Genomic DNA, 21,478 nt, shown 5'->3' with positions numbered 1-21,478 from the left:
GTTCTAAAATATCAGGGCAGTTTTCCTTCATAATTTCTTGAGAGGTGATGTCTAGGCTCTTTTTTTTGATCATGGCCTTTAGGTAATCTAGTAATTTTTAAATTATCTCTCTTGGATCTATTTTCTAGGTCAGTTGTTTTTCCAGTGAGATATTTCACATTGTCTTCCATTTTTTTCCTTCTTTTGGTTTTGTTTTATAATTTCTTGTTTTCTCATAGAGTCATTAGCTTCCATTTGCTCCATTCTAATTTTTAAGGAATTATTTTCTTCAGTGAGCTTTTGGACCTCTTTTTCCATTTGGCCAATTCTGCTTTTTAAGGCATTCTTCTCCTCATTGGCTTTTTGGACTTCTTTTGCCATTTGGTCTACTCTGTTTTTAAGATGTTATTTTCTTCAGTACTTTTTTGGGTCACCTTTAGCAGGCTGTTGACTCGTTTTTCATGATTTTCTTGCATCACTCTCATTTCTCTTCCCAATTTTTCCTCTACTTCTCTTACTTGCTTTTCAAAATCCTTTTTGAGCCCTTCCATGGCCTGAGACCAATTCATATTTTTCTCAGAGGCTTTGGATGTAGGAACTTTGACTTTGTTGTCTTCTTCTGGTTATTATGTTTTGATCTTCCTTGTCACCAAAGTAAGATTCTGTAGTCTTGAGTTTTTTTCTGCTGTTTACTCATTTCCCCAGCCAATTACTTGACTTTTTAACTCTTTGTTAAGGTAGGGCTCTGCTACCAGTGTGGAGTGTGTGGAGGGCATACCGTCCCAAGCTTCGGGGGTTTTGTGCAGCTGTTTTCAGAGATACTTCTAGGGACCTGAAAGTTTTCAGTTCTTCCAAGGTGGCAGGATCTAAGGAGAGGTGTTTACTCCTCTCCTGTCCTGTGCGTGACCACAAGCACTCTTTTTCTGCCCTAGAACTGTAAGGAGGGTTCCTTCTCCACTGCTGCCACAAGCTCTGCTATGCCAGTTCTCCTCTTTACCCCAGGACTGCCACCCAAGACTGCAACTCAAATCCAAATATGGGCAAAGCACAGAATGCTGCCTCAGTGTCAGCAAAGAGACCCCTGTAATCTCCCTGTGATCAGTTGTTCGATCCCCTTACTGTCTGTGGGCTGAGAGGTCCAGAAGCAGCCATTGTAACTGCTGCTGCCCCAGGGCTGTGCTGGGGCTGGCCTGTGCTCCTCTTTCACCCAAGTCTGACAGACCTTTCCTACTAACCTTTTAAATTGTCTTTGGCATTTGTGGGTTGAGAAGTCTGGAAACTGCCACAGCTGCCAGTGATTCAGTCCCTTGAGGCCTGCTCGGGGCCCGCTGGAGACTGGTCTGTGCCGACATGGCCTGTGCTAGACTCCAATCTAATAAGTCCAGCGCAACAAACCTTTCCCATCAACCATCCCAATGTCTTGGGCAGGAAATTTGTTTCACTCTGTCTTTTTGTGGGTTCTGCTGCTTTAGAATTTGTTTAGAGTCATTTTTTGTAGATATTTGGAGGGGTTTGGGGAAGAACTCAAGTGAGTTCCTGCTTTTACTCTACCATCTTGGCTGTGCCCCCTGGCATGCATTTTAAAATATTAATTTTCAGTCTTGTTTATAATCTTTATATGTCAGCTATTATTAACTCCCATAGAACATAAGCTCCTTGGGTGCAGGGAATATTTTGGGTTTTTTCTTTGTATCCCAGGCTCCTAGAACATTCCTTGTGCCTAATAGGCATTCAATAAATGTTTGTTGAATTGAATTTCAGTTAACACATAAAACTTAAATTTTTGCTCTCCACTAAGGAACAATGGTAAACTAAATCCCTTTTAATTAAGGAACATAATGACATAGCATATATGCTATTTGATTAAATTTGAGCAAATTAAGTAGCTCTGATGTTAAAGGAAGGGAAGATAGGACTGTGCCATGAATATGTGGAAATGTTTTTTGAAACATATGAATCAGTGCAATGAATTTTTAAAACATCAGTCCTTTTACTATTGATTATACATTTTTCTTCTTATATTATTGCAGTTTGCCTAGTAAGGCATGTAAAACAAAATGTAAATTTCCTAACTATCTTCATTCTCAGAGCAAAATGTAGAATTTTGACATTTATTTCATAGCTTATTTTTAGACGCTTGATATTTATTTTATTTTATTGGCTGAATGTGAGTATTCCTTATTGCCGTGTGAACATATTTACAAGTATGAGAAGTATTACTCACCTTAAACAAAGTTTGATTTCAGCTTTGACAGTTAATCTTACTATTAAAGGCAGCTTGGTTAAACGGTGGATAGAGAGAGCCACCATGTGTCTGACACATCCTGACTGTGTGATCCTGTACGAGTCACTTAACCTTTTACTATTCTAGGTAATTGCCTAAGTCTGTAAGTTGCAGAGATGGTGCTGCCCTACATTGGTTTAGTGAATTTTATCATCTCGGAGTTCCACTATACCAATGAAATCTCAGGTCCAGCCAAGCCTAATAACTTTCACTTTACCTTTATTTTCTCCTGGGCCTTCCATTCATTTCCTCTTTGTATCAGAATTTTGCTTTTAAGTCTCCACCCTAGTTTAACATTACCCTACTTGGGTATATCAGATTTTAGGATTATATTGAGTGTGACCATCTGAAATGATATCATTTGCTATGGATTATATTTTCAATTCAATTCACCAAACATTTACAAGTACCTGCTTATAATTGAGAAAAATAAGTTTTTAAATTTCAGGCAAGGGTGACCATAATTTGAGGTACAAGAAACAATGCTAGGTGCTGCGGAAACTAAAGAAAAAAAGTCAAATAGCTCCTGACTTCTGCTAGGAGTTGGGGTGGAGTGGTGTAGGAATACCCCAGTGCCTAGAAAAGTATAATCCAGTGTGTAGGGAGTAATGAGGAAAATAAGGTACTGACAGAATGTTCTAGGAATAGAACACTTGGCTTGAGATTGGTTTTTAACACAAAGATCTCCTACCTTATATACTAGTTGAGTCTTAGAGCATTTAGTCTGAGAAGCATTTAGATTTTAAACATCCAATCTCCGCATTTTACAGATAATGAAACTGAGTCTCTAAAGGAGTTCCCAGAGGTCCACTAGTAAATAGCACAGCTGAGATTCAAATCCTGGACTCCAAATTCAGTATGCTAAACTGACAAGTGTGTTAGAATTTTACAGAACATTAGCGATTGTCTAGCCAAGCATCCATTTTATAAATGAGATAACTGTTTATGAATTTTAATCTTACCTTCAGGTAGTGGTATTCTAGAATAGGAGGTCTTAAGAACAGATTAGGAGCCCTAAAAGATGTCACCCAGAAACCTGAGTAGGCTCATAGGATCATAGATTTAGATCTGGAAGGGACTTTAGAGGTCATCAAGCGCGGAGCAGTTAAGTGACTTGTCCAAGTTCATACATCTGGTGATAAGCCTTTAAGACAGGATCAAAACTCATATTCTTGACTCCTGGTCCAGCATGCCACCCAACTTATCAGTGGCAGAATTTTCACATACAGAACTCATAAATGGCTTCCGTAAAGATAATGTCATCAGTAGACATACAAAGGGAAACCCACCTCTGGCAATTCCTGAGAATGTCAGAGAAACTTTCAGAAGTTCACTTTCTCATCAGTGCAGAATGATGAAAATAAGGCAAGTTTTTTTTTAAATGTGTAAATTAAATTAATTTGATTCTTTAGATTTTAGTGTCGATTTGCTTGATTAGGCTTTGCAGGGATCCAGATTATTGCAGCTGAGATAGTAAGCTTTTTTTGAAAGTTTTTTTAAAAATTATTTTAAATTTCAAATTCTCTCCATCTCCCCATTGAGAAGGCAAAAGATATGATACCCATTATACATATGAAGTTGATAATAATCTTTATTTCCTTTTCAGGCTCTTGAGATATACAGAGGAAATATATAAATATTTAACTGAATCCATTTTGATATAACTTTTAAGGTTTACAAAGCACTTTAAACATTCTTTCACTGAATCTTCAGTTCAACAAGCATTTATTAAGATACATATTATATACATATTGTTCCAGGAACTCTGTTACAAAGAGTAGGAAAACAAAAACAGTCCTTGCCCACAGGGAGTTTATATTCTATTACATTCTTTCTTAATTTGTTGAAATAGGTAGTACAAGTAGTATTATTCGAACCCAAGGCTCTTAAAAGGAAAATGACTTGCCCACCTTAACTGGTTTTAGCAAGTGGCAGAAATAGGATTTGAACCCAAGTCATCTAGCTCAAAATTCCAGTAAACTACTTTTTAAAAGATTTTATTCATGCTTCTTTTTTCCCCCATCATTTCCATTGCTTCTCTACCTCTACTCCACTAGAACCCTATCTTGTTAAAGAAAAGTTTAGTCAAGCAATACAACACATTGACCATGCCTGAAAATATTACAATACTATTATTTCCATCATGCCTATAATGCGATTGAAGCCTGTGTGTATGTCTATTAGTCATTGTCTTTATACAAGGGACAGTTCAATCTACTTGTTATTTACTTATCCATTAACTTCTGTCTTATTATCTGGGTATGTCATTTTGTAGTTTAATTGCCCAAAGATCGTGTCTTAATATACTACATAATATTTTACAAAGTAAGCATAAATAGATTTTTTTAAGTGGTACGTAATTATCACATATATTCATTTAGAATGCATTTGAGCATCTTAGGCTTCCGTGATTTTTGTTACTCTTGCATCATTCCCAAGCATTTTAAGCCATCTGGCAGTTTGATTATTGCTTATTTATATATTAATTTGTGAGGTGTTTTTATTGATTTGTAATTCCTTAATAAAAATGACTCATTTCTTTCTATAAATGTTACCCAGTTCTAGAATAAGCTGTGTAACACAATGTAGCAGAACATTAATAGTCATCCTGAAATGAATAGGGAGCGCTGTTTTTGAACTATAGAGACATTAATTTTTGAACTGAAGTGAATTTAACAAATAGGATCTGGCCATGGTAGAGCACTACTTTGTAATTTTTAAAGTGCTTTCTCTTATTATTTATTCCAGCTTTTTCCTTTTTGAAAACACTAAGAATAATGTCCTTACATCAATTTTTACTAGAGCCAATCACCTGCCATGCTTGGAACAGAGACCGTACTCGTAAGTATGGTATTCTTTTTTCTTTGCTTTGGTACGTTCTCCATCTACAATGTAGAATTTATTAGAAATTGATGGGGCTCTGTGACAGGTTACTACTACAGGACACAAAAGAGTTATAGAACTTTAGAACAAGAGGTACCTTAGAGATCATATAATCCAATCCTTTTTTGTAAATTTTCAGAAACTTAATGTGTAACTTTGGGCAAGTCACTCTGCACCTCAGTTTCCTTATTTATAAAATGAAGGAGTTGGCTTAGATGATCTCTGAGGTCCTTTCCAGCTCTTCAGATTCTGTGACCTAAGTAAGGACTGAAAGCTAGGTGTCTTTTCCCTAAATCTATTGCTCTTTAAGCTCTGCCCCTCTGCTCTTTTGATTTCAGATGTATATGGAGGGTCTTTTATTGCCTGAAGTATTAGCTGTTCCTCTGAGCCCAGAGCTTCCAAACAGCAATCTGGAGGCTGTTAAGACATTTAGTTTATTTTTTAGGCCCTCTCTCAGTACCATATTGCGTCTTATTTTACACACAATTGATCACAATCTGGGTTATCTTTATTTCTCCTGATTAAACCCTTGTTCTTCCCTTCCTTTTAGCCCAAGAGCTAGCTAGAAGTGAGCACTTATTTCAGTTATTTCAATGTAGACCCTTTAGAGTGCATGCTAGGATTTGATATTTAGGACCTCCTTTATTTTCTGATTGTTTCACAGAGACTTAATGCTGTCTCTTCTTTTATTCTTATTTTCTCATCTAAAAATAATTACATCCATTTTGCAGAAGTATTTAAATATTTTGAGTTCTCTACTTAGAGGATAAAGATACAGAGTCTCATTCCCCTTATTTCAAATGACTTAGTAAAAGTTGTTGAATTTAATTTTTGCCATTTGAAAACTTCAGCTTTATAAAATTTATGACAGTTATATGTAGAAAAAAGCAAGTATCTGGGTATAGAGAATCCTTAGATGGTTGACCTAAGTCTTTGGGTGTAGGTCTTAATGATATCTTAATTGTGCAAAAAGGACCTTTATGTTACCCAAGATTTTATATATATATGTGTGTGTATATATATATATAGAAACACACACACACATACATATATATATATATATATATTAAGGAGTAGTTATAATTATCACAATGGCTTAAACATACAGAAGTCTTAAACTGTATATTGAAATCCTAAAACTAATATTAAGAATCATATTGAGAAGTACCTTTAGCCAAATGAAAGTTCAATCCAACAACTTTAACTTTAAAAAGAAAACCAATATAAATTAATAGTATTTTAATGTGTATATAATAGTACTTTATATGTATTTTTAATAGATTTTGTTCTAGTTCAGGGGTTTTCCATCTTGTTATTAAAACTTAAGTTTAAGATCCATATGGGTTTTGCCATATCTTACTTAGTAGAACCAAATTATGTTAATTGAAATTTGTAGGGGCAGCTAGATGGTGAAGTGGATAGAGTACTGGCCCTGGATTCAGGAGGACCTGAGTTCAAATGTGGCCTCAGACACATAACACTCATTAGCTGTGTGACTCTGGGCAAGTCACTTAACCCCAATTGCCTTACCAAAAAAAAAAAAGAGAGAGAGAAAAAGAAAGAAATTTGTATTCTTTTCTTCAGTCCACTTCCTTAAAAAATTTTTTTAAAAAGACCTTATAAACAGAATTTCTCATATTTCATCTTTGATAAGAAAAAATAAATTTCACCTCCACTTTTTAAAAAATAGCTCATTTATATAGCAATTTAAGGTTTGTAAAGTAATTACATACATCATCTTATTTGATCAATTGTTAACCAAAATACTGTTATTCTATGTGTGTTAACAATATATTAAATTCTTTCTACCAGAGATTGCCCTTAGCCCTAATAATCATGAAGTCCACATTTACAAGAAGAATGGGAATCAATGGGTGAAAGCCCATGAACTGAAGGAACACAATGGACATATTACAGGTAATAGAATCCTATAGTGAGCTTAGTACCACATTTCCTTTGTTTGAAGAAAAGGCCAGAATGTAAATGTGAATATTACCAAGTTTAATGTTTAAACTTCTGTACCACTTAACAGGTTGTCTTGATAAATGAGGAAATATTGTGCTACTGATTTTAATTAGTCAGGCATTATTGAACCCCTCTTAGATGCCTAGCAGTGTTGGTGCCATGGGGAATATTAAAGAAGTAGAAGATTTTATCTTTAAGAACTTCGTGATTAGTTAGACAAGACACACATGAAACAACTCAAAGAGGAAAAACCTGTACATGAAAATGTGGCCAAAACCCCATTCATAAGTGTTGGAGGAACATAGTGTTTTATAAAAGGCTCCTCTTTATTTCCTCTTAAAAATTAAAGTTATGTTAGGATTTATAACTATGGATTTGGGCCTAAGGGAACATAGGAATTGAAAGAATTAAACATCCCCTTCTAGAGTAGATCTTTAGTTGTTTGTTAGGCATCAGGAATAGAAGACCCTGTGGAGGTGTGCTCCTGTCCCTGCCCTGCTGCCTTGTTAGAGTGGTGCTTAATGACTTGGGTAAGTTGTGAGCACAAGTTTGTGAAAGTAAGCATAGTTTAATTGTCATGATTGGTCTATGTGATAAGCCTTAAGATCATGGATTTAAAGCTAAAAGAGAAAGACCTAAGACCATAGATCACAGTTTCAAAGCTAAAATGTGGGCTCCAAAGTTATGTAATCGAATCTTCTCATTTTACAGTTAAGGAAGCTAAGGCCCAAATGATTTTTGCAAGGTCATACAGATAATAGTGGCAGAGGGAAGATTTAAACTCTGGCCTCAGAGCTCTAAAATTAAGACTCTCTTCAGTGCATCATGGCTACTCCCTAAAAATTTACAGATGAGAGACCTAAACTTAAATGAGTAAGGTGACTTGTCCATGGTCATATAGGGAGCAAATAGCCCTTTGTTTTTAGGATTTTTTTTTAATCATGTGAAGGCATTATAATTTTCTAGGTGTTTTTACTATAGCAAATATGAGTGGTCCCTGCTTTTAGATGCTATTCTGGAGACATTTTAAAGCGGATAGTAGAAGGTAAAATCCTGATGGCACATGTGTTGTTTCATTGTTCTCTTCAGATATTAACAGAAGCTGTCAAATGAGAAGGTGGTTTTGTTTATTTTTTTTAAGACTGAGTCTCTAGCTGGAAGTACAGGAACTACTACTCCTAGACCCATTCCTACTGCTGATTGTTGAAGGAGTTTTTACCCATTCCATTTCTGACTTGTGTTTGTTTACCCCTTAGGAAGTCTGGTAGCCCCTTACTCACAGGCACGCACCTCTTTAGTGCTTAACTTAATACAAATACCTGGTCTGTGTAACCCACTTCAGTGAAGAATTCGCGAGCTCAGGAGATGTTCCAGCCTCAGCCTGCCTGGTAGCTAGGATTATAGGCATGAACCCACATATAGATCTTTACTATGCATTGTTGACTATAGTTTCAAATTTTACTAAAACCAGTCAGAAGAGTAGAATTCAAATCTTTTTCTAATATGTATGTGTGTGTGTGGTTATTTTGCACTGGGCTTAATTTTGGATATCCATTTGAAAGAACTCTTCAAAATATTTTTGAACCTTGTATGGGTGGATCCTTTTTTGCCCTGCTTCAGGGTTTATCTACTTTTGTTTGTTGTGATTTAGCCTTAACCATATAGAATTTACTCTATGGAGGGCATGGTGTTTACTACAGAGTCTTGTGTCCTCTCAGTCCATCCCCATCCTCACAACATTTTAATTCAAATGAACAGTAAAGACTGCTGCTGATTGCCTTTGTTCTGATCATTTGAAATTTTACCTTTTATTCCCTGACTCCATTGGTAAGCTTCCATTGCTTTATAATTGATTCTTAAATAACACGGCCTTCCAGATTAAAAATAAGAAAGACACCTTTCTCTAGCAATCAAAGAAAAAACTTTCTTTAACAACCCTTTGTGTAGTTTCTAAAACTCTTTTCTGAGCATGAACATTTGCCATCCTGAAAACAGCGTTATCGACTTCTCCTTTGCTTATCAGGGTCATGACAGTAATGCATCCAGTGGTAGAAAACGTTAAGAGACTAAATAATTATAGCACTGGCTATATAACCAAAGGTCATCATTTTGATTTTTTACTACTTTTGCTTTCCTTCTACCTGACTTCTCTTAGGTAGGTTTGGCCTATTTCATTTTCAGTGCTTTAGTCATTGGACTCATGGCTAACTTTCCTGGCTAGCTTCACTGGTGACCTGAGAAGTCAATCAAGTAAATAAGCATTTATTAAGCACCTACTGTGTGCCAGGCACTGTGGTAAGTGCTAGTGATACAAAGAAAAGGCAAAACAAAAAATAAAACCATTCCCTGATGTCAGAGTGCTCGTAGTCTAATGGGGGAGACAGCATGCAAAACAGCTATGTACAAACAAAGGTATGTACAGGATAAACTGGAGATAATCAACAAAGGAAAATCATAGGATTGAAGGGGATCTGGAAAAGCTTCTTATAGAAAGTGGAAAAAGGAACACTAAATACATTTTATAGTGGATTTTTAACATTAGAAATGTCTTTTTAAGCAAAAATAGGCCAAAGATGAAAGACAAAAGAAATAGCCAAAAAATGTGAACCCTCCAGACATATCCTTCCCTCCTGCTCCCTTTCTACTTAGTCTATTTTGAGGTCCTTTGTGCTTTGGCCGGTTTTCTGTCAAAAGTCTCAGGCAGCATTTTTTTCAGTTCTGAAGAAAATGTTATTGGAAGACTCTAAATATAACTATGGCAAGAGACCAAGGATCAGTCATTTTCTCAGATACTGACTAAACAGATGAAATACTTCTGTTGTGGCTCTTTCTAAACTAAAAGAATGTCCATTAACATAGAGAAAAGAAGCTGCCACAGCAGACTTATCAAAAGAGATGTCACGATTTTTCTTCTAATGTTAAATTTTTGCATTAATGTTTCATCTTTAAAAAAAAACACACACAAAACTTACTGACCTAAAAGTAATGAAAAAACAGGGAAAAAGTGCAAGGCTGTATTAGGAAAAAATGACAACTTGCCTGCTGCTGAGTATTTCCTTTTTTCATCTCTTCGAAGCAAATATTTAGACAGGTAATGCTGTTGTACAGTTTTGAACATGACTATGTAGTTTGACAGTTGCAAAGTTGCCTGTCAAGGTTGGCTATCACAGTAGAGGTAGGGCTAGATGGTTAGTCTTAGAATAATTAAAAGCCAGGGAGAGATATTTCTAGGGAGAAAAGCATTTGTAGCATTTTTCTTAAAATATAAGTTCCTAGAGAGCAGGAATCTGTTGGAGTAGGGGGCATGGCGGGGTACTAGCAGGAAGTCCTTGTACTATGCATATCTAGACTTTTTTTTTTTAATTTTTTTTTTCACATTTAGGCTTTTTAATAAAAATTGTTGAGTTGTGGTTGTAGTAATTGGATATTTGAGAGGAGGAGGATCAGTTCTTCCATTTCTTCCAGTTCTCTGTTAGGCTTACTCAGATATTTATTAAATACTTATAATATACCAGTTACTATGCTAGGCACTGGTGGATAATGTGATGTATAATGAGAATAACTTAAGAGTTTACAAAACTTTCCAATCTATTAATATTGAGTCTCATCACAACTCTCTGAAATAGGCAGGCTTTCCTCCCCCTTTCTTTTTAAAGGATGAGGAAACAGGGATGCTTATAACCAGTAAAAAAAAAATACAAAAGAACATTCAGAGTTGATCAATCCTGTTCACTAGCACCACTGTTGCTAACCCTCTCACCTCTAAGATGATAAATAGAATGCACGGTCTTTGAAGGGGGACTTAGAAGAGGTTAATTGACTTGTCCAAAGTCACAAAGCTAGGTAGTTGGAGAATCAAGAGTAGGATATTTTTTTAAACTCCTCATCCAGGCTATCTGTGGCTGGAGTGAGAGTTTGTTTACAGTTTTCTTAATTGGAAAATCTGTCCCATAACAGTCATCCTCTTATGGAAGGTGTGATTAAGTTGTAAAAACTTAAAATGATAACTGGATAAGAGATTATGGGCCTCTAAGACTGTATTTTATTCTTTCATCTGAAACATAACACATAACTTAAAAGAAGTATGTATTTCCTGCTTTTCCCACTTAGTTTTCATCATCAGATCATGGATTTAGAGCTTAGAGACTGTGAAGTCCAACTCCCTCATTTTGTAGATAAAGAAACTGAGGTCTGAAGAGGATAATAGCCCAAGATCACATTTTAGTAAATATTAAAGATGGGATTTGAACCCAGGTGTTTGGATTCCAAAGCCAGCGAGTGCTCTTTTCACTGAACTTGGATTTCATGGTACATTTTAGACAGACCTTTTAGTTTTAATCTAACTATCTTTTTAAGCTTAGATGTGACTTCTGAGAGGCAACATAGTCTAATGGGTAGAGTGCTGGATTTGGACTCAGGAAGACCTGAGCTCAAATCCTACTTCTTACATTTACCACCTGTGGAGTGCTGGACAGGTCACTTAACCTTTCTGAGCTTCTGGAAACTCTTTAAGACTATTAAGTTTTAGACTGGGTTGCAGTCTGTTTGACAAAGGAAGTTCCTACATAAAAATGTCCTTGACATGACATGGTTCTTATAGACAGTATATTGATGACTTTTTTTCCTGGAGCCATTATGCAGTTTTTTAAAATGGGAAAATTCATGCTATTCACATTTATTGATATAAGTAGTCTCTTATAAGTTTTTTGTGTTTTTTCTGTTAGGGGAAAAAAAACCATATAGGTAGAGATACTTAATTCAACAAACTTTTTTTTGAGTGCCCACTATGTCTAAGACATGATACCAGGCACTTTATGCTTAGTTTGACACAGTCAAATTTTTTAAGACATTGATATGGAGTTTCAATTGCAGGTATTGACTGGGCTCCCAAGAGCGATCGAATTGTAACTTGTGGTGCAGACCGTAATGCCTATGTCTGGAGTCAGAAAGATGGCATCTGGAAACCAACCCTGGTGATCCTGAGGATTAATCGTGCAGCCACCTTTGTGAAATGGTCTCCCTTGGAGAATAAATTTGCTGTAGGTAGCGGAGCTCGACTGATTTCCGTGTGCTACTTTGAGTCTGAAAATGACTGGTGAGTAGTGTTTTAGAAATAGTAAATGCGAACAAATTTGTAAAGTTGTACATTCTGACCTATTTTTGTATTCTTTATGATATCCTGAGGCTCACATGGAACACTGTCTAGAATTGGTTTATGGAAAAAACTGAGTGTTAATCTGGAGAATATTTTCCCCTTGAAATTTGTTATAAACTCTGTTAAGACATTCTTCTTTGTGAGTATATGTGGATGATCAAGCGACTCATAGCTCTCTCAGCAGAACCATCCATTTTTGTATTTTGGTCTACAAGCTTGTTTCCATTCCCTAAAATTAGACCTCTGTTCTCTCTCATTCTTTTCAAGTTACATTTTATAACTCTGATGCTTTTTTCTTATTTTATTATATAAATTACAGATTTAATTATACTCAGAGGCCCACAGAAATCTTAAAATATTTTCCCTTTCCCCCTTACCTATCCTCTTAGACTTGTAGGATTGATTCTGAATTGTTTTCCTAACCCATTCTTTGTTAATATAATATTTTATTTGTCACGTTAGTATGTAAACCATCTCAGTGAAAATTGACTAGAATCTTGGAAGCATAATTGTGAATGTTGTACTTTATAAAACCTTTGAAACCGAGCCAGTCAAAATAGAGAAATTTATTATATGTCTAAAGAACTTCTTTTAACCATTCCCTCCTGTTTGCTGTGATAAGAAAACAATTCTGTTCCATCTGACACACATTCAGATATAGTGGTAAATACCCTCCAACTTGGAAATGGTTTGTGGTAACCTGCAGTGTTTGTGTTTCAGCCAAAATTAGCAAAAGTGTATTTTTTACAGCCTTGCCATTTCTGTTGTGTTTAGGCACAGCAAAGGAAGGGAATTATCTTCTTGCTTTTTTATAATACAATAAAACTTTCGAAGTTTGCACTTATTGGAAAGAAATCAGTCTGAGTTATAAAATATATACCCTTTAAAAATTTTTCGTTTTCTTTCTTTCAAGCACAATGAACAAAATATTGCATCTGAGGAGATTTGCTTTAGTGAATAGATAAGAATTACTTGTAATTAGCCATCAATTGTTTCTGTGTAAATTGAGAACTTTTAAAGGTCTTAAAATATTTTATTTAGGTAACTTAGAGATAGAGCCCTCATATAATCTTATTTTCACTGTGAGTATGCATAGTAAACCTTTTCTTTTGCATACCTTCAGAGAGAAACTTCACAACTCTGGTCTGAATTTTCACAAATTCCAAGTTTGTGTGTTTTGAATAAATAAGGTTTTTTAACTGGATAACAGGGTGAAGAAAATAATTTGAATGTACTCAGTTTTTTAACTTTCTGTGCATTGAGAAGCTTTTCCTCAATTGTAAAATAATATTTCAGGGGACCATAAAATGTCAAAGCTGAAAGGAATTTAGAGATTGTTTTTGTCCACCCCTTCATTTAACAAGTGAAGAAACTATGGTCAGAAGAGGTAGTATTAGTAAATCTGAAGACAAAGATCTTGGTTTTGACTTCTAGTCTACTGGGTTTTTTTTTTTTCACTTAAAATAGCTTGCTAATTTACATGATGATGCGTCATCACTTTTTAAACAACAACCCAGAAACATCAAATGATGTTATGAATTGTTAAGTATCTTGTTCTTCGATGTTTTGCTTTAATTTAAAATATGTGCATTGTGCTGCACACTTAAATGCAGTAGTTTGGGAGAATATAAAGCCTGTTTACATGATAGAGTCAGAAAAGTGAAATATTTCCTGCTCTCAAGGAGTTTACTCTAATTGGGGGAGATAACACATTTCTGCTACAGGGCAGATCTTAATTTTTCTTTTGAAAATAGAATTGTAGTTGATTAGAAGATTATAAAATGAATTTGTAAGATTTAGGTACCTTATAAACTAAGATGAAAATGAGGAAAGATAACTAATTAGTGAATCTTGATACTTGGATGTCATTACAACTGTCAGTCTCACACTCCTCATATGTGACTCTTGTCTTTGCTCTTCAGTATTCATTCCATATCTTCCTATAAATTCTTCACAGAGGGGCTATCCAGTGTCTGGGACTCTCTTCTTGACCTCTCAACATTCCATCCATTGATTATCCTTTACTCTCCTGCATGACAGTTATACATCTTTCTGATAAATCGTTGTGCCATCTCTCCTGCATAGTTTTTCATGATAATCTGTTGAATTTTCTTCAAGGTGCCCCTCCTCCACACACACCCCAGTGTCCTTTGGATGACCTGTAATTTTAATTCTGCTGAGTCGGTAATCTCTGACCACCATATAGCATCACCAGAACACTACTGATGTTAACAAACTAGGCTTTGATTTCAAGGAGAAATTTGGAGTCATTAAAAGCATTTCCCAGTTTACCAAAGGAATCCAATCTTTAGTCTTCATTCTAGTCAATTCAGGGCGCATTGTCCATTTGCAGTGCTTTACCAACATATATGTAATGGCATTCCATGGCCTGTCCATCCAGGAGTACACTAGAGCATAGACAACAGGTATTGTATATTTGTTTGGTTTTTCCAGTGTGGATAGTGAAGCTGAGCTCTTCAGTGAACGTGGATTTCATTCGGAAGGTTTTGCATTGTTTTGTGGGTTGATATAAACAGCATCGTGTCGGCCATTGCCATCTATAGGGAATCCTTCTCATTTGGACTTAATTATGAACCTTAATTATGAACATGATAATGGCATGTTTGACAAACATGTTTCCTGTTTTATGTCTTGTTGATAATTAATAGTCAGATACATACACACACATACACATATATATTTCTGGACCTTTGTGATGTGAGAATTAGTTTTGCTTGACTATGCATATTTGTTGCAAAGGTATTCTTACCACCCCCTACCCCACCCCAATTTGTGAGGAGATAGGTGGAAAGGAGAGAAAAAATATTTTTGTTAAGCAGAAGTTATCTCTATTGTCACATCTTTCAAGGAAACATGATTTTAATATATACGTAGGAGACACTGGAGGAGAGTTGTAAGGCAGTGTTTTACTCTTATTAAATTGAATGTCATTTATAGCCAACAAATAGTAAGTAGAGTGGGCCTGGAGTCAGAAAGATCTGAGTTCAGATCCAGCCTCAGATTCTTCTTACCTGTGTGACCCTGGGCAAGTAATTTGATTTCTATTTGCCTCAATTTCCTCAACTGCAAACAGGGGGTACTAAAAGCACCTACCTTCCAAGGTTGTGAGAATCAAATGAGATAATATTTGTAAAGTGCTTAGCACAGTGCCTCGCACATTGTAGATACTTAATAAATGCTTATTCTTTTTTCCCTTCACCTCCCCTTCATACTTTCTTCAAGGATGCCCTTGATATATGTGTGGATTATTTTCATAAAGATTTTTTTTAGAGAAGAGACTATAGTCATATTGATCAGTAGTTACTGATCATCGCCTGATAAATTTTTTAGTAATAATAAAGTCTGACTCTTTACCAAGTGTTTTGTGTCCTCCCCACTTTCATATTTCTTGAGAATCCATCAAACACCCTCAAAATTTTCACCTCCAGTATAGATCTCTTCTGAGTATATTTCGATCACCCCCTCTGTTCAACTTTGTTTTCTTTAGTGTCATTTGTGTTTCCTCATGTAAGGCTGAACTTCCCTCAGGACTGTGGCAAATATGTTTGCAGACAGCCCAGCATCAGGGACTGTGATGTTAGCATCCACATGTTGTGGGTCCAGTGTCATTGATGAAAAATAGCTTGTTATAAATCTTGACACATCTTCTATTTGTTTTCTATTGATTGTCTTCTTTCCACTTTCATCCTTAAATGCCCTCAGCATGATCTGTCTTAATTGGGTCTCATCAAGCTTTCTGTAAACTTGTTTTGCCTCTAGCCAGCAGCTGGCCTGCAAACATCTCTGAACCACTTTCTCTGTGCCAGGCATTGAGCTAAGTCCTGGAGACACAAAGAAAGTTAAAAATAGCCCCCGCCCTCACGAGCTCATTTTAGTGGGAGACAGCATGCAAATAAATATATATAATACTGTTCCAGTCTTTCACTATCCTCTTCCATAAAGATTTTTCAGATTAGTTTATATTTCCCTTGGCTACCATCTCTCCATTTGGTAAGGGATCAGATGTCTACTGACTAAAGTATTTTCTAGAATCTTTTGGTCTCTTCACCATGGCAGTTGATTTACACGTTAACTTCTTTAGTAAATATGATAATCCACGTAAGTGTCTGTTCTTTTATCCATTTCCTTTTTTTTAATGTCAATAACTTGTTTAGGTCAGATTGGGGTTGTCTGAATTGTATGTCGCATTTTCTTTTTATTTTAAAATCAGGTATCAGTTTTGCTCTTTCCTCTAGCAAGTCATTGTTCTAACTCTACATGTGGCAGCTAATCTTCTAGTCATTTTCTGTTAGAATTTAAATGAATTTTTATGATATTTGGTGCCCATCATATCCAACACCTGCTGACTATCTTCTTGAATAAAATATTTCTAAAGACATGTATGAGCTGGTGCAAAGTGACATCAGCAAAACCAGGAGAACAATTTACACAATAACAGCAGTATTTTGAAGATAGATTCCTTCAGGCGACTTAGGAACTCTCATCAACACAATGACTAACCACACTCGCAAAAGTGAGATTCATGCTTAGATGTTATCTACTTGGTAGATTTATGTGATATTTGAGAGCTGTAGTTTGACATCTCTTGGTATGTGTGTGTAAGCTGTCACTTTTTTTGACTTCAGGTGGGTGAGCAAACACATAAAAAAGCCAATTCGTTCTACTGTCCTTAGTTTGGACTGGCACCCCAACAATGTTTTGCTGGCTGCTGGATCTTGTGACTTCAAATGCAGGTGAGAAAAAACTAAATTTGATTTATGGATTTCAAATTGGCTCACTAGGTGTTAACTCATTTTGTATTATCAAACTTAAAACAAAGTCAAGTAGTAACATAGAAAGACTAGGATCCAAATCCCTTTATACTTATATTTGTTTTTAGTATCTTCCTGCCAGTATTATCAGAAGGAGTGGGCAATATAGAGTGAAAAAGGTTTTGACACTGATGTATTCTTTTTAATATTACATCCCTGGTACAGTGGCCCTTATGATATCACCTCTAAGATATTAAGATTAACAAAATATAGCATAAGCACCATTGTTTTTAAAGTAGTATACTGGTTATTTTTCTTAGGACACGACCAGAAGAAATGCAATTGAGTTTGGTAATAGTTTGCAAGATTCATACTAATGTAATTGCTTTTTAATCTTGACCAATATGTCACTGACAAAGAAGCAGGAAATCTTGAATTTTGCCCTTCTATGAAAAACAGTGTTATTTGGTATATATAAGACTAGAATAGATGTGAGGAATACATTAAGTTACATGACGAAAAAGACTGCCATTATCACTACTCTTAGGGTTTTTTTTTTTGTTTGTTTGTTTTTTGGAAAGAATGCTGGTTAAATATTTAAAACCAGATTTAACAGTAGGGAATTGAGTGAACATCAATTAAGTTTGGCTCATCTAGTGAATTCTTTTTTAACATAGAGCTATGCAGCCATCTTTCAAAATCCTTCCTAGGGTTTTGAATGTCATCTGGTCTCCTAAATTTTGATTTATTCCTACAGTACGTTCAGCTATCATTGTTTGTGGTATACAGCATAATGTTATAGCTTCTCTGGAAGTTGAAAATAGGTATTGCTAACAAAGAGAAAGAGAATAGCTACCACCATGATTCTGTTAGAACAGATCTAAGAATATAATTATCAGGATAGAATTTAGTTCACATTATATGGCAAATACAAAATAGTACATGTGATTCAAAGTGTAACGAAGAAACTTTATCCTTTGAAATATATGGCTTTCTGGATGTAATTCCATTTCATTCGATTATCACAACCAGTTCATTATTGTTCTTCCGTCATAGCTTAAGATAAAATTAGTTCAGTCTCTGACTTAATGACTACCTCTGCTCCCCACTTGCTTCCATTGCTGAGATGGAGGGAGGTGGACTTTTTTGCAGTAGTACAAGCATAAGGTAATGAGGGCCTAGAATGGGGTGGTAGCAGTGAGAATGGAAAAGATGAATTTGATACATTACTGAGGAAGTCAGTAGAATTGGGTGATTGACAGGGTCTAAGTGGAGAGGAAAGAGGCATCAAAGATGACTCCCGTATTCATAAGCTGAGTTAATGGAAGAATGACAGGGACAGGGAAGTTGGGACAAGGAGCTGATTTGGGGGGAAACCAGTTTCAGTGTGACGAATTGATTTTTAGGTTATATGCAGGTGAGGACGTTAATTAGGCTAGTTAGCGCTTTAGACTAGTGTTCAGGAGGAAGTTTAGGGGTTTTAGGTTCAAGAACCTGGTCCTCAGTTTCCTTATCCTTAAAATGAAAGAATTACACCTGATTTCTGAGGTCCCTTTCATCCCTAATCTATGATAATCTAAACTTTGAGAGTGAATCAATGTTCTCAGAATGTAGGAAAAAAGCAGACTGAGCCATGAAGAGAGCAGACATTTAAATGTGAAATGGGGGGTGGGGGAAGAGGGAGGGTTATAATAACCTTTTATAACATTTTCATTTTTTTATATTCTGTTATGCAGATAGTCTTGTTCATGTGATCTGTCCTAAAGTTTTGGATTCCTTTGTCGATTTTTTTGTTGTGTTTTCAAAATTGAAAACTAATAAGGGATTCCATCTTTATATGTGACTTAGATGTTTCATATGTGTCTAATCTCTCTTCCACAAGACAACTCTACAAGTACTTGAAGACAGCTGTCATGTTCCTATTAAGTCTTCCTGTTTCTAGGTTAAACAAACCTACTTCCTTTAACCAGCCATTCTTCTTAAAATCAATATAAGTGAGAGTATGCCGTGGAATTATTTAGGCCAGCTTACTTTTGAAATTATGAGTACATAAATGTTTCTGCAGATGAATTCATGTTAACTTACAACTTTCCCCTGTTAAATATGATTTTAAATGAAACTGTCATTCTTTCCAAGTGTTAGGATACTAACTCCTTTTTTCAATATTAGATATTCCTGAATTTCATGAGTATGTTTCAGCAGTACTTCAGGGGCTCTTGAATAGTCCTTCCACTGAGGCAGAATCCTCCCAGGCCCCCCCCCCCAACAGTAAGTGGTCTTTGAGAGTTGATGTGGCCCAAGGATTAAAGGACTCCCTCCTGCAGTATTCTTGGATAGTTATCTAACCTCTGCTTGAAGATCTTCTGGTTAAAGGAAATCTGCTGCTTCCCAAGACATTCCATTCTGCTAATGCTTAGGGAAAGGAACCAGACTTCTGATTTTATAAGTGGCGAGAATCCCTGCATGAGGAAGCTCTCATCTACCAATGCAGTAACCACCTTCTCTGCAACTTAAAAAGTTGCCTACGTGGGGGCAGCTAGGTGGCACAGTGGATAGCGCATGGGCCTTGGAGTCAGGAGGACCTGAGTTCAAATCCAGCCTCAGACCAAACACTTGACATTTACTAGCTGTGTGACCCTGGGCAAGTCACTTAACCCCAGTTGCCTTTAAAAAAAAAAGTTGCCTAGAGCAAAGGTTAAGTTACCTAGCTAGGGCTGCATAGCCAGTAGGTGTCACAGTTGGGGCTTGAACTCAGTCTTCTCGGCATCCAGGCTACCTCTCTACTGTGCCCTACTGCAGGGCTACTTTTGGATGGCTCCTACTTGTTAGGAAATGTTTCCTGAATTTCAACCTGAATATGCCCTTCTGCAACCTCTACTGATTGCTCCCAGCTCTGCCCTCTGGACACAAGCAGAATAAATCTAATTTCATATTACTGCCCTTAAAGTTCTTGATACTGGCTGCCTTGCTCCTCTCCCCTTTGCCCCCTCCAAGTCTTCCCTAATCTAGGCTAAACATCCTGAGTTCCTTATTAGTTTACACTCCCTCCCCACCTTCCTTGTATCTCTTTTTTTGACATTCCACAACTTGTCAGTATCCTTTCTCAAATACAGCAACAAGAAATAAAGGCAGATGTGGTCTGACCAGGAGAGAGTGAAGCAGTACTGTTACTTCCTTCATTCTGGATACTTGTTCTCTCAGGGTAGCCTAAGATCAAGTTAGTATTTTTGGCTGCTGTGTAACTGCAGCTGGGTGAGTGGCAGTGTGGTATAGTGGCTAGAGGGCCAGCTTTAGTTGGAATGACCTAGCTTCAAGTCGTGCCTCTAATATGTACTGACTGGCTTTGTGATCGTTTGTAAGTCATTTAACTTTTTTTTTTTTTTGGAGGTGGGGCATGAGGCAGTTGGGGTGAAGTGACTTGCCCAGGGTCGCACAGCTAGTAAGTGTCAAGTGTCTGAGGCTAGATTTGAACTCAGGTCTTCCTGACTCCAGGACTGGTGCTCTATCCACTGTGCCACCTAGCTGCCGCTGTTTAACTTCTTAATGCCCAGGCAACTCTCTTAAGATTTTAAGTTGAGTTCAACTTGCTGATCTGCACTTGTGGAAAGAGTTTCCATGCTGGGAATTTTCTGTGATAATGAAATCATAGGTCCAGAACAAACAAATTTTTTTTAAGTTGCATAGTCATAATATTGAGTTTGCTGTCCACTAAGATCCCAAATCATTTTTATATGAACTGTTCCTTAGCTACAGTTGTACAATTGAATCTTTAAACTTGTATTGGACTTTAAATTTATTCCTATTAAATTTCATCTTATTGTTATCTTATTATTAGTGAGGTTTAGTCCATCATCCTGGCCTTTTGATAGATGTTTGTTGTGAACCAGTGATCTAGCAGACACTGTGAGCCCATATCTTCATCTTGTCCACGAGGATTACGTGAGATTTTGTCAGATGCCTTGCTGAAATCCAGGTATGCTACATGTGTAGCATTTCCTGATCTGCTAATCTGATAATCTTGGCAGAAAGGAAACAAGTTGAGCCTGGAATGACTTGTTTTTAATGAAGGCATACTGGCTGTCAGTGTTCATTGCTATCTTTTCCAAAAGCCCCAAAAGAATCTCTTTAATAATATGTTAGAATTTTTGCTAGGAATCTGTCAGCCTGTACTTTGAAGATTCCACCTCCTCTCTTTTGAAAATCGGGACATTTTTCTCTGTTCATTCTCATGGCATATCTTCTGTTCTCCAAGATTTTCAAAAATCATTGGCAGCAATTACATCTGCCAGGTTTTTCAGTGCCCTGGGATGTAGTATGTCCTGACCTACTGACTTGAACTCATTGAGGGAAGCTAGATGCTTTCTTACTGTCTTCTTATCTGATAACCATTTTTATCCATTCTTCCTAGTACAGACATCAACCTCCTTGGCAAATAAAATG

At 36.3% G+C, this 21,478-nt stretch overlaps 1 protein-coding gene across 1 annotated transcript in view; it reads left to right on the top strand.

The window, feature by feature from the left end:
- ARPC1A (actin related protein 2/3 complex subunit 1A) overlaps nucleotides 1–21,478 on the top strand; it is a 33,312-nt gene that overhangs the window by 4,168 nt on the left and 7,666 nt on the right. The window contains exons 2-5 of the mRNA XM_027874486.1: nucleotides 5,012–5,104; nucleotides 6,959–7,063; nucleotides 11,984–12,206; nucleotides 16,913–17,020. Coding sequence (XP_027730287.1) covers nucleotides 5,041–5,104; nucleotides 6,959–7,063; nucleotides 11,984–12,206; nucleotides 16,913–17,020 — 500 coding nt within the window. The 5' untranslated portion in view covers nucleotides 5,012–5,040. The remainder of the gene's footprint in view (nucleotides 1–5,011; nucleotides 5,105–6,958; nucleotides 7,064–11,983; nucleotides 12,207–16,912; nucleotides 17,021–21,478) is intronic.

Source organism: Vombatus ursinus, unplaced genomic scaffold (assembly GCF_900497805.2).
Source record: "Vombatus ursinus unplaced genomic scaffold, bare-nosed wombat genome assembly UNPS02014807.1, whole genome shotgun sequence".
In the NCBI taxonomy this organism is placed as follows: domain Eukaryota; kingdom Metazoa; phylum Chordata; class Mammalia; order Diprotodontia; family Vombatidae; genus Vombatus; species Vombatus ursinus.
This window is presented reverse-complemented; position numbering and strand designations above follow the sequence as displayed.